We start from the raw sequence: 13,020 nt of genomic DNA on the forward strand, positions 1-13,020 counted from the left end.
TTCACTCTTTCCTTTCACTGTGGTGTCCAGCTACAAATACAGAGATGGAAAGTGTGTGTGTGTGTGTGTGTGTGTGTGTGTGTGTGTGTGTGTGTGTGTGTGTGTGTGTGTGTGTGTGTGTGTGTGTAAGGGGATGGGAGCAGCACTGTTCTTAATCTCTCTCTCTCTCTCTCTCTCTCTCTCTCTCTCTCTCTCTGTTCTGAACCGCTCTTTTGAAGCCCCAAAAAGCTTGCTGAAGGTAAAGAATGGGCCGCGAGCGTCGCGGTAGGAGAAGAAGGAGAAAGAATGGAGCCCACGAAAATTGGAAAGGTGAGGAGTCAGTGTGGCGATGACAATGGCGACAGACCTTAGAGCAAGCCAATACGGAGCGCAGAAGAAAAGGCCCGCTATCTGCGGCCACAGCTGAGGCCCAGGCAACACATGATAGACAGTGGGCCTTGAAGGGCCTTGGGCCGCGGCCAGCCAGCTAACCCAACGCAACACAGCATAGGAGCACGGCCGCATAGTTAGCGCGGCACAGATGAGCTCACACACTGTGAATGCCTGGGATTTTGGAGCCTTTGGAGAAACACGCACACGCACAGATGGACCCACACAAACACACACCCACACACACACACACACACACACAAAGGCTTCACCCTGCGTAAAACCTCACCTGCGTAAACACCCAAGTAGAGGTCAAGGTCCAGGTGGCGCGTGGCATTGTGGCCATTGAGGACGGGCTGGGTGACATTGTGGCCATTGAGGATGCGCCGCATGACATTGAGATGCTCCTGCTTGGAGGCCCTGCCAGAGAGAGAGAGAGAGAGAGAGGGGAGAGGGGAGAGGGAGAAAAAAGCAATCAAACGAGCAAGGACAAATAAACACTCCTGGCGGAACGACAAAAGACGAGAAGAAGAGGAAGAAGAAGAGGGGTTTGGGGTGGGGTGGGGGGGTGGGTAGTGGGGATTGGGACGGATGTACAGTGAAGAAGCACCAAGGTTAACCACGACCGCAGCGTTTAAAAGGAATAAGGGATGGAATTCAACGTCCAGTAGAGTTTACTTGACCTCCCCTGGCTCTAGCTGACCATTTCAGTTACGGAGGAATAAAGCCCTTCTAGCAATGTACTTCACAACATGAATGTGCCTCTGTGTTGTTCCTTTAAGAGTGGGTTTTTTATTTTTAAACAGCACAAACAAGCCACACATGATGCTCTGTGTGTACAAAAGGTTCTTACCAGTATGCCAACCACCAATCTTGAAGGACATATGTAATCTGTGGAGAAGACGGTGACATGAGGGAGCCAGCATTATATATACAGCACATTGGTTTACAGTACAACCCAGCATTGCACTTTAGCATGTAGGATTCATTCATAGAACTTAATGAGGACAGAACTGCTACACAAACCAGCGATTCATTTACATGGATTTGATTAACAGGGTTTTCCCCGGCACTTTATTGCTAAGACGCCACCTTGACGAGAAACACCTACCACCTTGACTAGGTCCCTGAAAAGATAAAGATTTCATGTTGTGAATGTAATTTCTAAAGGTGCTCAGCCAAAAAAGTACACTTTTAACCCCCCACCACCTTGACTAACAAAAATTCTGGGGGATTCTGGGGGAAACACTGATTGAAAAATTGATTGACAATTGACAAAAAAAACAGAAAAGACGACAATCCACTTACATGGGCGAGCAGATTAAGCATGACCAGGATGAGCAGCACACACACGTTAGCACCAGCCCTGTAGTACTTCACATACAGGCTGATAGCTACGGTGCCCTCCGAACGACTCTCCTCCTCCACTGTACCCTCAAGCTGTAGAGACAAGTGATATATATATATATTTTAAATTGTATTTTTTATGGGCTTTTTGCCTTTATTTCTGATAGGACAGTGAAATTATTGACAGGAAGCGAGTGGGAGTGAGACGTGGGAGGGGAAGGGTCGGCAAAGGACCTGGGCCAGAATCGAATCCCGGCCGCTGTTGCAGCAGTGCAGTTCCCTATCATTTTGAGCCATAGCCGGGTCGAGACAAATAATATTAATGAGTGAGTAACATAGGCCCGAGCATTTGATACATGCACATTAACAATTGTGTGTTTTCACACATGCCATTAAACCTAAAAAATAAAACATATACATGTTGAGGGTAAAATTTTGTACAGAAATGTAGAAGTAAAGATGTACTGACTGAGTTACTTCACAGCATCAGGTGAGGCTCAGCCTGATATAAAAAAAGTTTAAAGAAAAAATGAGAAGCTTCTGCCCTCTTGTGGTGAAATAATTGTTTTTCCCAACGGCTGCTTTATATATGTCAGCAATGCTCTCTTCACATTGCATTTGTGTTTTTATGTCTTTCAATATTAAAACATGTAATACATTTTCATAAAAAGTGACCCTCATGAGCAGACACATACATACATTAGGGGTTTCTGCAGCACTTTACAGTTAAGGCGTCCACCCTGACAACAAACTCCTACGGTACCACCTTGACTTGGTCCCCTGAAAGGACAAAGATATTGTATTCTGAATTTCTTAAAAATGAAAATAAGTTATTCATTTTTTGGTGTTTTTAAAATCACATTTCATACGAAACTGTAGAACATCGCCTTTGCAACGACAATAGTTGTGTGTCTCTATAAACACAGGCTTACCCCATACCATCTTGACTAACAACTGTCCTGTGTGAAACACTGTGCTCACAGTCTATGTATAAACAAACACAGTAAGTGGTATGCAAGATTATGACATCAAGGTAAACAGTACTGTTCCCCAGAAGTCAAGAGCGTATTAAGACACTGTGGTGCCCCTGGGCAGTGGGCACTGCACTGCACCACACAGGTGCCCCCCTTTATGAACAATATGTGTTAAGTTTGTCAAGTGGTTCCCCCTAACTGGCTGTAAATGGTTGGTGCTCCTGTCCAATATGTGACTGGCCCTCGGATGGATAATCCGGCCCTGCCATAAGTACACACTAGGCCTGGGCAAAAAATCGATGTGATTTTAAAATCGAGTTTGAAAGTCAAATCGATTTGTTTTTTGAGAAATCGCGTTATACGATTTTTTTAAATCATCTGTCAGTTTATGTATCCAAGCGCACAGCGCATTGCATTACGTTCGCCACTTGGCGAGGGCGTATGTCTACCTAGTGCATTCTCTGTGTCTCCTCCCCCATTACATGCACAAACAAACGTGGTGAGTGAAATGGTTTGACAGAAATATAGTGAAACGGGTGAGGAATACGGGCTCCTGTTCAAAAAAGGTGACACTACCTCCTATCGTTTTGCCAATGATGAATACCAAACAACCTACCACTTTGTAAATTGAGAATGACAGTGTTGTCATAACGTAAGCTGTACGTCTAGCAGCCGGACTACAGGCATGTTTGAATATTTGAAACGAAAACATCTCGCGGAGAAAATGCTAAACAAACTACTCTACCCCTACCACAAGAGTGGAGCAAGGTGGAAAGCAGTCACGGATGCAATTAGCCTAGAACTACCTACTACGATATGCTTCCAATTTATTCGGCAGAGAAGAGAGGTTTTCAACATATGCTTAAAGTTTTGGATGCGCTGCTTCCTCGCCTGTAGCCTATAATCCTAACCAACATGTGAGTTGAAAGGAATCTCTCTCCCTCCCTCTCTCTCTCTCACACACACACACACACACACGGTCTCTCGCGCGCTCTCTCTCCCCCTCTCTCTAAAGCCCTACTCGGACGGGACTAGTTAGGGGTCTGGTAAAGTTATAATAACCGCGTCTGCGCGACATGCCAGTAAAGATAGCGGCGATATCGGTAAACTTCGCCGAGAGTTTTACCACCTGTTAAGCAGTCCGGAGAAATCACCAGCTGATTACCAGCGAATGCGCTGATGTCTGATTAAATGCATGAAACGCGATATCTAATCTACTCAGGCTTGCAAACGTTACCGTCTTGAAGTAAGCATTGTTTTAGGGTGTTGCTCCAAAATGTTTTCTCTGTGTTAACGCAGCAGTGTTCAGATGCATCGACATGTATTTAGACGCGGGCTCTGATGGGAAACCAGCAGGGAATTGCTAAATTTGTTAATCTGGGACAAGAGCCTCCATACATCTGCACTATAATGCATCATTAATATATTGTGTGGGAATGGGTGGCACGTGACGACAAATTTCAACAGTGCCTGAGGGTTTACCCCTCACATTTTTTGTTCTTTCTCTGAGATGTTTTAATGTAAACCCAATTGGTAATTTCTATTAGCAATGTTCTGAGATAAAATTACATTAGGCTATTTTGGCCTGGAGTTCCCAAACTTTACTATGAGCCCTCCACATACAGATAGATTCCAGCCAAGCCCCCCCTGACATGGGACGTGCCACACTACTTTTTTCTGTGCACCCAGTTTCACACCTTGATAAAGTTTGTGTATTCCTAAGACCATTCAGGTACTACAGAAAGCACAATACATAAATATTGTGAAGAACAAAATTATTCCACTGAGATTTAAGCCTATTTTTGGTTTATTTTGGCTATTATAAAACTATATTTTCCCTGCCAATCTGCCACGGCCCCCCTGGCATCCTCTCACGGCCCCCCAGGCATCCCCAGGCCCCACTTTGAAAACCCCTGCTATAGGCTACCCCATGTCCATATAAACTGGTCCAGTCCGAGTAGACTTCAATCACACACACCAGAGGCACCGCCACACAAACAGAGCCTACTTCTCTCTCTCTCTGTCTCTGTCTCTCTCTCTCACACACACAAACACACAACCACGTAGGGGCCTAGAGAGCTCAATTTTTATTTTATTTTTTTTGGGGGGGGGGGGGGTGGTATTGAATAGAATCGTGAATCGTGAATTTTTCGTGAGTTTCTTAATGAAAAAATCTAGATTTTTTTTTCAGGGTGAATCGCCCAGCCCTAGTACACACCATGGCCCTACCGTGGCACTAATGGTAGGGCACTCGTCTGCTATGCGGCTGACCCCGGGTTCGACTCCTGTCCTGGGTCCTTTGCTGAACCTTACCCGTCGTCTCTCTCCCCACTCGCTTCCTGTCAATGTCTTTATTGTCCTATCAAATAAAGGCAAAAATCCCCAAAAATATACACATATACGCATGTATGAAAAAAAAGAAAGAAGTACACACCATGCATTGGTCCGTGGCGTCCATGATTGAGAGCACGGAGGAGGAGAGCGAGGGCACGGAGCTCTGGGAGAGGGTGCGGCTGGCCGGGGAGAGGCCCAGGGTGTCATGGCCGGCGCCGGGCTCCGGAGTCTGGGCCTCCTCATCCTCCTCCCTCTTCAACAGTGTTGTGAAGTCCACGCCGGAGCTCAGCAGCTCAGAGTACGTGCCACGAGCCACCATGTGACCCTGAGGAAGAGGAAGTGGAGGAGGAAAAGGAATATTAGAATGAGGATAAGGAAGAGGAAGAGGAAGAGGAGGAGGGGGAAGAGGAATATGAGGATAAGGATGAGGAAGAGGAGGAGGAAGAGGAATATGAGGATGAGGAATATGAGGAGGAAGAGGAAGAGGAGGAGGAAGCGAAAGAGGCGGAGGAAGTGGAGGAGGAAGAGGAATATGAGGATAAGGATGAGGAAGAGGAGGAGGAATATGAGGAGGAGGAGGAAGAGGAGGAAGATGAGGAGGAAGAGGAAGAGGAGGAGGAAGCGAAAGAGGCGGAAGAAGAAGAGGAGGAAGAGGAATATGAGGATGAGGAGGAAGAGGAAGAAAAAGAGGAGGAAGAAGAGGAGGATCTCTCATTAAAAGCACCAAGTAGTGGGATAGTCTGTCCATTGAATCAAGGGAATGTCGTCAATATGTAAGACTTTAAAAAAGAAAAAAAAAATGAAAGGATGGATTAAAAAAAAAAAACACATTTGTTGTGGTAGCTGAAATGTTGGGTGGACAGCACTGTAATTTTCTGGTTTCCTTTGTTGTAACTATTGAAATTAGAATTGTGCATTTATGCACTGTATAGTGGGTAGTTGGCTTGCTCATAACAACCATTGTGTCTGTTGATCAATGAGCACTGTTTCCAGTAATTCATTAAATGAAATGAAATAAAATGTCCTAGCATAATGAGAAAAGGACTCAATCAATGGTTACACTTTACTTGACGTCGGCGAGTAAACGAGTCATAAACATAATGTCAATGTCATAAACGTTTTATGGTCATGAAAAGTTGACATTGTTAGGCCTGTCTTTATCATAACCGAATGTCACTTAATGACTAAGTCACGAATTCATAATATGTTTTTGATATTGGCATAATGTTGATGACACATGCATGACTGCATTATGACAATGTTATGACACTGTTATGTAATTCGTATGACCCCGGCATCAAGTCAAGTGTTACTGAATCATTTAACTCCACTCACCTCCTTCAGGACCAGGATCTGATCGGCTGCTTTCAGGTACTGCAACTGATGTGTGACCAGGATGCGAGGCTTCTTCTTAAGCACTCCACAGATACACCTGGAGACAAACAGCAAATCCTACATTAATTTACAGTATGTGCATATCCAATCAAACACACATACATTTACGGTAAGTTATATATATATACAGTCCCAGGAAAAAGTTTGTATACCCTTTGAAATTTCTTACCTTTCTGTCAAAATTGGTCATAAAACATGGTCTGATCTTCCCGCAAATCACAAGAAGGAACAACCAGAGTCTGCTTTAACTAATTCAACCCAAACATTTACAAGTTTTCATATTTTCATTGGCCATAAGATGTAAATATTCACACAACAGCAAGGCATAAGTAAGTACACCCTTGCATTCAATAGGTTTTAACCCTAAGTTAGTCGCAATAACCTCAACCAGATGTTTCCTGTAGTTGTTGATCAGATTAACAAAACAATCTGGATGTATCTGGTCTCCCTCTTCTTTAGAAAACTGCCTCTCGTCAGCAAGGTTTGTGGGATGTCTGGAGTGCATAGCTTTCTTGACTTCATGCCATATAACCTCAACTGTTTTTTTTGGCAGGGCTTTGACTGGGCTATTCCAGAATGTGTATTTCATTATTATGAAGCCATTCTAAAGCCGATTTGCTTCTAAAGTATGGGTTGTTGTCACATTTCAGCACCCATCCTCTTGTGTGCTTCAACTGTGTGACAGACTACCTCACTTTTTTCTGTAAAATATCCGATAAACGTCTGAGTTCATTGTTCCACTGCTAATAGCAAACTGAAAAGGGCCTGAGGCAGCAAGGTAGCTGCATATAATGATGCTCCCGCCACCATACTCAAAGGTGGAGATGATGTTTTGGTGAAGGTGTGGTTCTCCAGTTCTCCTCCAAACATGACATTGTGTGTTCCAATGAACAATTCAACTTTGGTTTCAACGTTGGTCTACAGAATATTTTGCAGTAATTCTATGAAGCATATAAATGCTTTTTCGCAAACCTCAAAGGTGCAGCAATATTTTTTTGGACAGAAAACCCATTAATTTTAGATTGGCAGAATGAATCCCATTTTTAGCTATTCTTGGTTACATCTCCTCTTCTGAGTATGGTGGCGAGCATCATTATATGCGGCTAACTTGGTGCCTCAGGCCCTTTTCAGTTTGCTCAAGTTTATTGTGATATTTTACAGAAAAAACGTGAGGAAGTCTGTCACACAGTTGAAGCACACAAGAGGATGGGTGCTGAAATGTGACAACAACCCATACTTTAGAAGCAAATCGACTTTAGAATGGCTTCATAATAATGAAATACACATTCTGAAATAGCCCAGTCAAAGCCCTGACAAAAAACAATTGAGATTATATGGCATGAAGTCAAGAAAGCTATGCACTCCAGACATCTCACAAACCTTGCAGACGAGAGGCAGTTCGCTAAAGAAGAGGGAGACAAGATACAAACAGATTGTTTTGTTAATCTTATCTGCAACTACAGGACAAGTCTGGTTGATGATATTGCAACTAACTGAGGGTTAAAACCTACTTAATGCAAGGGTGTACTTACTTATGCCCTGCTCTCCTGTGAATGTTATGGCCTTATGACCAATAAAAATATGATAACATGCAAATGTTTGGGTGGAATTAATTAAAGCAGACTCTGATTGTTCCTTCTTGAGATTTCCGGGAAGATCAGACCATGTTTTATGATCAATTTTGACAGAAATGTGAGAATTTTCTAAGGGTGTACAAACTTTTTCCTGGGACTGTACACTATGTAAAACTAAGGTTTGCCCAATGCCTTCTGTAAAGAGTTTTTTTTTTCTTTTAGAAACTAAAGACTTCAGGAAATAGACTGAATCTGTGACACTGAAAAAGGCTCTGTGCAACCGAAACGTCTGTCATGTCAGTCCCTGCAATGTTTAAATAAAAGAAAACAACACGAAAGAAGAAAAATTGAGTGCGATCCATTTCCTACTTCTTTTAGAAACTAGAAATGCCCTCAGAGAGTGCAGACCTATGCCAAGGAAGCTGTTTGATAGAACATGTGACTATGTTACACCCTAAAAATTCATCAAAATCCGTTCATGACTTTTTGAATTATCCTGCTGACAGACAGATAAACAAACAGACAAACAGACAGACAGACAAACCAACGTGACTGAGTATATAACAATACATTGTATTGTTTGTTCTTATCTGGACCTTGAGTCTGTGAATAAAGTTTATATATGAAGAGTTCAGATGCAAAACCCCCTAACTCCATTTCTGAAGACCTGCACTTCTATATTTTTAGAGAACCCCGTTGTTGGTTTGGTTTACATTCATGTACTTGATAATACATATAAATAGTTATATTACATAAATAAAAATTAAAAATATGCAATTTTGATAGCTTTGTATTAAATAAAAATGAATTAAGATTATTTTCTGAAAAGGCACTTAGGGGGTTTTGCATCTGAACTCTTCATACATAACCTCCTTGGCGGAGGTGATAAAAGAGCAGCTTGACATGTCTTACTGTTCAAAAAGGTGTTTCCCGACTTCGGCATCTACTGCGCTGAGTGGATCGTCCAGCAGGTAGATATCCGAGTCCTGATAGACGGCTCTATAATGCACAACGCCAGATAAGAGCTCTTTCAGCAATACCGGTTTATCAAACTCATACAATGCATTGACAGTTGCTTAAAAATGTAGTTCAACTTGATGGTGATAAAATCACTCTACACAGTATGTGCCAAGATAGACCCTGGACAACTGTCTAGATATAAATGTTTTGAGGAAAGCTATAGCACAACATGCACATTAAATCTGCCTTGATGTCACACAAGAAAGTTTGATAGTAAAGGACACGATAACCATGTTCAAGTTTGCTGAAGTAAGTAGGGCTGACAGTGCATCTGTTACTGTACACCCTAAGTCCAACTATGATCATTAGGGCTGGGTGATATGACGATATATAGGTATATCATTATTGCGATAGGAAAGTCTCGATCATGTCCTTTCTCCTCTATCATTTCTATCTAACATACAATTTAATATAATTTTAATAACATTTTGTGTTGTAACTACATGCTCTAAGTCAAAATAACTGTAAAAAGAATAAAAACATTAATTTTAAAGAAAGGTGGTTTTGCGACATGACAAAATAAAGACAAAATAAAGAGAATAAATAAAAACATATGTAATTGTGGCATATCGTGATATATATATCATTATTGTGACAAAGTAATCCATACCGTGATATATGTTTTTGCCCATATCGCCCAGCCCTAATCTGAATGTTATCGTGATACGTAATTTACGTATATATTGTTATTGTGATATGAAGTAATCCATATCATGATATATGTTTTTTTTTTTTTCATATCGCCCAGCCCTAATCTGAATGTTAATTGCCTGGTTCCTGGCATGATCTGATCAGCACACCTGGCAAGGTTGACTCTGGCCCTCTGGCCTCCACTCAGGTTGGACCCTCTGTCTCCCACCACCTCCAGGTCCCCGTTTGGCAGCAGCTCCGTGTCCTGATGGAGAAGGTCATGGAGGGAAATTAGAATTAGTGTTGCACCGATACCGATACCAGTATTGGTGGATCGGCACTAAAATGGTATCGGTATCGGCGAATACCAACAAATAGGGCACCGATACCATTTCCAGGTGCTTGTATGACACTTAAACAGCCTTGAAATTAGTTATTTCATAGAGGTATTTAAAAAGTATAAAACGTTTTGCTGGATTCACTTTGTATTAGTCTTTTTTCCTGTTTCACAAAGGTAGGCAGCAGCCTGACAAAGCCATGCAATGATTTCACATCCAAGTAGTATGCACTACAGCCCTTCTTATATATACATTTCAAATAGTTTGGTATTGGTATCGGTATGGTATCGGTATCGGCCGATGCTGCACAGCCAGGTATCGGGTATTGGTATCGGGGCCAAAAAATGGTATCGGTGCAACACTAATTATAATCAATCTGTTCCTTTACATGTGTGGGAGAACACACATACTATGAAATATTTACCAAGAAAGCAATCGTATGATATGATGAAAACCTTCCATGTTTCTTATCCACTCTCCAACTTTTCCCAAACATCTTGTGACCACCTATTTATCTGAGCCAGTCAAGCATGGTCAGTCTAAGTGAAAAAATGGAGAATGCTACTGTATGTTGTGTACTGTGGTTGCCTAACCAGCTGATCCAGCAGTTTGCCAAATCCTCAACCTATTGGGCACTTTCCGTTCACAAAAAGTCAGCCTTAAGGTCTATTTGAATTTAAAAACTGACAACGGTTTGAAAGTGACAGAGCTTGTACGTAGTTAAAGGTAAACTTAGCTCAATCAGATAGATTTACTGAAGCATGGCATTTACCAAATGGAGGCCAAACATCTACAGTTTGTGTTGTGTGTATGATTTAAAAAAAAAAAAAAAGTCTTAAGCTGTGAAAAATAAATGTGAAACTTAATGAAAATATCCCCTTTCAGAAGGAGGACGCCATTTATGCATGTGCTCCTTGCTCTGTGTGCTCCTGACAGAGTTTCAGAAGCCTAAGCACTTGCTGTGCTGTGCGTCAAAAGAAGTCTGCATGTGTGCAAAAACCAACCCATTGCTGTTGATGCTGTACATACAGTACGCTTATCAAATCAATAGAGCCCAAAGCCCCATGGCATGCCCCATTTTATTTCCCACCCAACCCCACTGTGCCTCGGCACTATAAAAAGTGATGACAGGACGCAGACGGGCGGGCGGTTGTGTGTGTGTGTGTGTGTGTGTGTGTGTGTGTGTGTGTGTGTGTGTGTGTGTGTGTGTGTGTGTGTGTGTGTGTGTGTGTGTGTGTGTGTGTGTGTGTGTGTGTGTGTGTGTGTACGTGCGGCTTACTCTCTTAAGAGCACATGCTCGAAGGACCCTTTCATATCTCTGGGGGTTGAGGTCCTTGCCGAATAGGATGTTGCTCCTGATGGTTCCTGGGAAAATCCAGGGCTGCTGGGAGGCGTAAGTCAGCTCCCCTTTCACTTTGACCACCCCTCTCTCCTGGGGCAGCTCTCCTAAAATGGTGCTCAGTAGAGAGGACTAGTGGTGCGTAAAGATGGTGGGGGGGTAGGTGAGGGGGTGGGGGAGTGTAGACAGGTGGAGGGACATTCATCCAAACAGTTACAATGCATGCACATGGTCCACTGAAGGTCAGTCAGTGCAAAGGTACAGTATGTGGGACATCAACACAGATGTGGAAATCAGAAAGAGAAAGGAGACAAAAAACCTGCCATATATTCCTTCTGGCTCTCTGCTGGTTATTTTAGTTAGTTTGTTCAGTTAGTTAGTTTAATTACTTTATCTCCTGTACGTATCTATCTGATTGTATTTCTGCGCCTCCACCTCTGACAATAACAGGGTTAAAGACATGAAAGTGCAGTTGTTAGACATTAGTCATGTCCAGAGGTTGTTGTTATGATGGAGATGGTAAACTGGAAAAACAGAGGAAATCAATGGTAAAAACCCCCAATGTTTAATCTCTGGTTTTCTGGTGGAATGTGGTGGCAAGATGCCTTGAGAAAGGATTTGATAAAGATTAAGGGCAGGCATGCGGCGTTCAGCCCTGTGAATTTAGAATTGGCTGCACACGTACACCTTGACTTTAATTGTGACCTCTTGCAATTACAGCCAAGCTGTCATGTTGATAATGCTTCCGGATGAGTAAAACCTCTTTAAAGGTACACTGTGTAATGTTTTTAGTAGTTTATTTAGGGAATCCATGCTGCTTTTTACCATTTTCATGAATACTTACCACCACCATTAAGTTGTAAGCATTCAGTATGATTGGGAAAATTGCACTTTTCATATATGAAAATAGGGATCTTCTCCATTGTCCGCCATTTGTAATTTGTTACTGCAAAACTTACTGGGCAGTTGGCAGCACAGGTGCACTGAGCGGCACAGTTGCAATACCTACTCTGGCCACCATCCTACACAGTGCACCTTTAATGATCAGTGGCACATTGATGCCGGCTGAGGACCTCGAGAGCTTGGTTACTGTGGTGCCATCCCCTGAGGGCTTCGTGTCTGAGCTACAGTGTCTAACGCCACACACCACAAGAGTCAACGGCTTCAATGCCAGGAATGAGAAAAGAAAACCCTCAGAGACGAGACAGACACGATTCAGCAAAATACTCCTCTGAGCATAAATGATTGATGAATGATTTGGACAAACCTCTAGGAAAAAGATCTTGTTATGATCAGAACAGGACGGGATGGCAAATCTTACCTGAATGCCAGGCAAGGCATCAAGTATGCAGCGATTAATTTGAACATGTGCGTAATTTGAACATGCTCATTACTGTGTATTCAGTGCTCAAACGGGAATGCATGATCCACAAAGAAAACTGGACTGATGAGGAGATACTAGGGATTAAATAAACTGTCAAATCAAATGTCACCACCACCACCACTACCCCCAAGATAGTACAGTTACTACAAAACAATGATGAATAAAAACTGAACTCAACCCAGAGTCTCATGCTTTCTCATTGTTTTTATGGGTAAAACTTCATTTTAATGGGGCTTTAATTACAGTGTACTTACTCATAACATACAGTGGAATAACTGGTGCAATAACATGTAAGTACGTAAGAACGTAGTGTATG

At 42.5% G+C, this 13,020-nt stretch overlaps 1 protein-coding gene across 2 annotated transcripts in view; it reads right to left on the reverse strand.

Annotated features, from left to right (window-relative positions):
• The window catches only part of LOC134460776 (ATP-binding cassette sub-family C member 4-like), a 78,049-nt gene that overhangs the window by 55,595 nt on the left and 9,434 nt on the right, over positions 1 to 13,020 (reverse strand). For both annotated transcript variants that reach the window (XM_063213314.1, XM_063213315.1), the window contains 8 exons: positions 11,261 to 11,452; positions 9,814 to 9,908; positions 8,906 to 8,992; positions 6,360 to 6,456; positions 5,125 to 5,349; positions 1,678 to 1,809; positions 1,223 to 1,260; positions 659 to 789 (listed from right to left, as the gene is read on the reverse strand). In XM_063213314.1, coding sequence (XP_063069384.1) covers positions 659 to 789; positions 1,223 to 1,260; positions 1,678 to 1,809; positions 5,125 to 5,349; positions 6,360 to 6,456; positions 8,906 to 8,992; positions 9,814 to 9,908; positions 11,261 to 11,452 — 997 coding nt within the window. The remainder of the gene's footprint in view (positions 1 to 658; positions 790 to 1,222; positions 1,261 to 1,677; positions 1,810 to 5,124; positions 5,350 to 6,359; positions 6,457 to 8,905; positions 8,993 to 9,813; positions 9,909 to 11,260; positions 11,453 to 13,020) is intronic.

This window comes from Engraulis encrasicolus, chromosome 13 (genome assembly GCF_034702125.1).
Source record: "Engraulis encrasicolus isolate BLACKSEA-1 chromosome 13, IST_EnEncr_1.0, whole genome shotgun sequence".
In the NCBI taxonomy this organism is placed as follows: domain Eukaryota; kingdom Metazoa; phylum Chordata; class Actinopteri; order Clupeiformes; family Engraulidae; genus Engraulis; species Engraulis encrasicolus.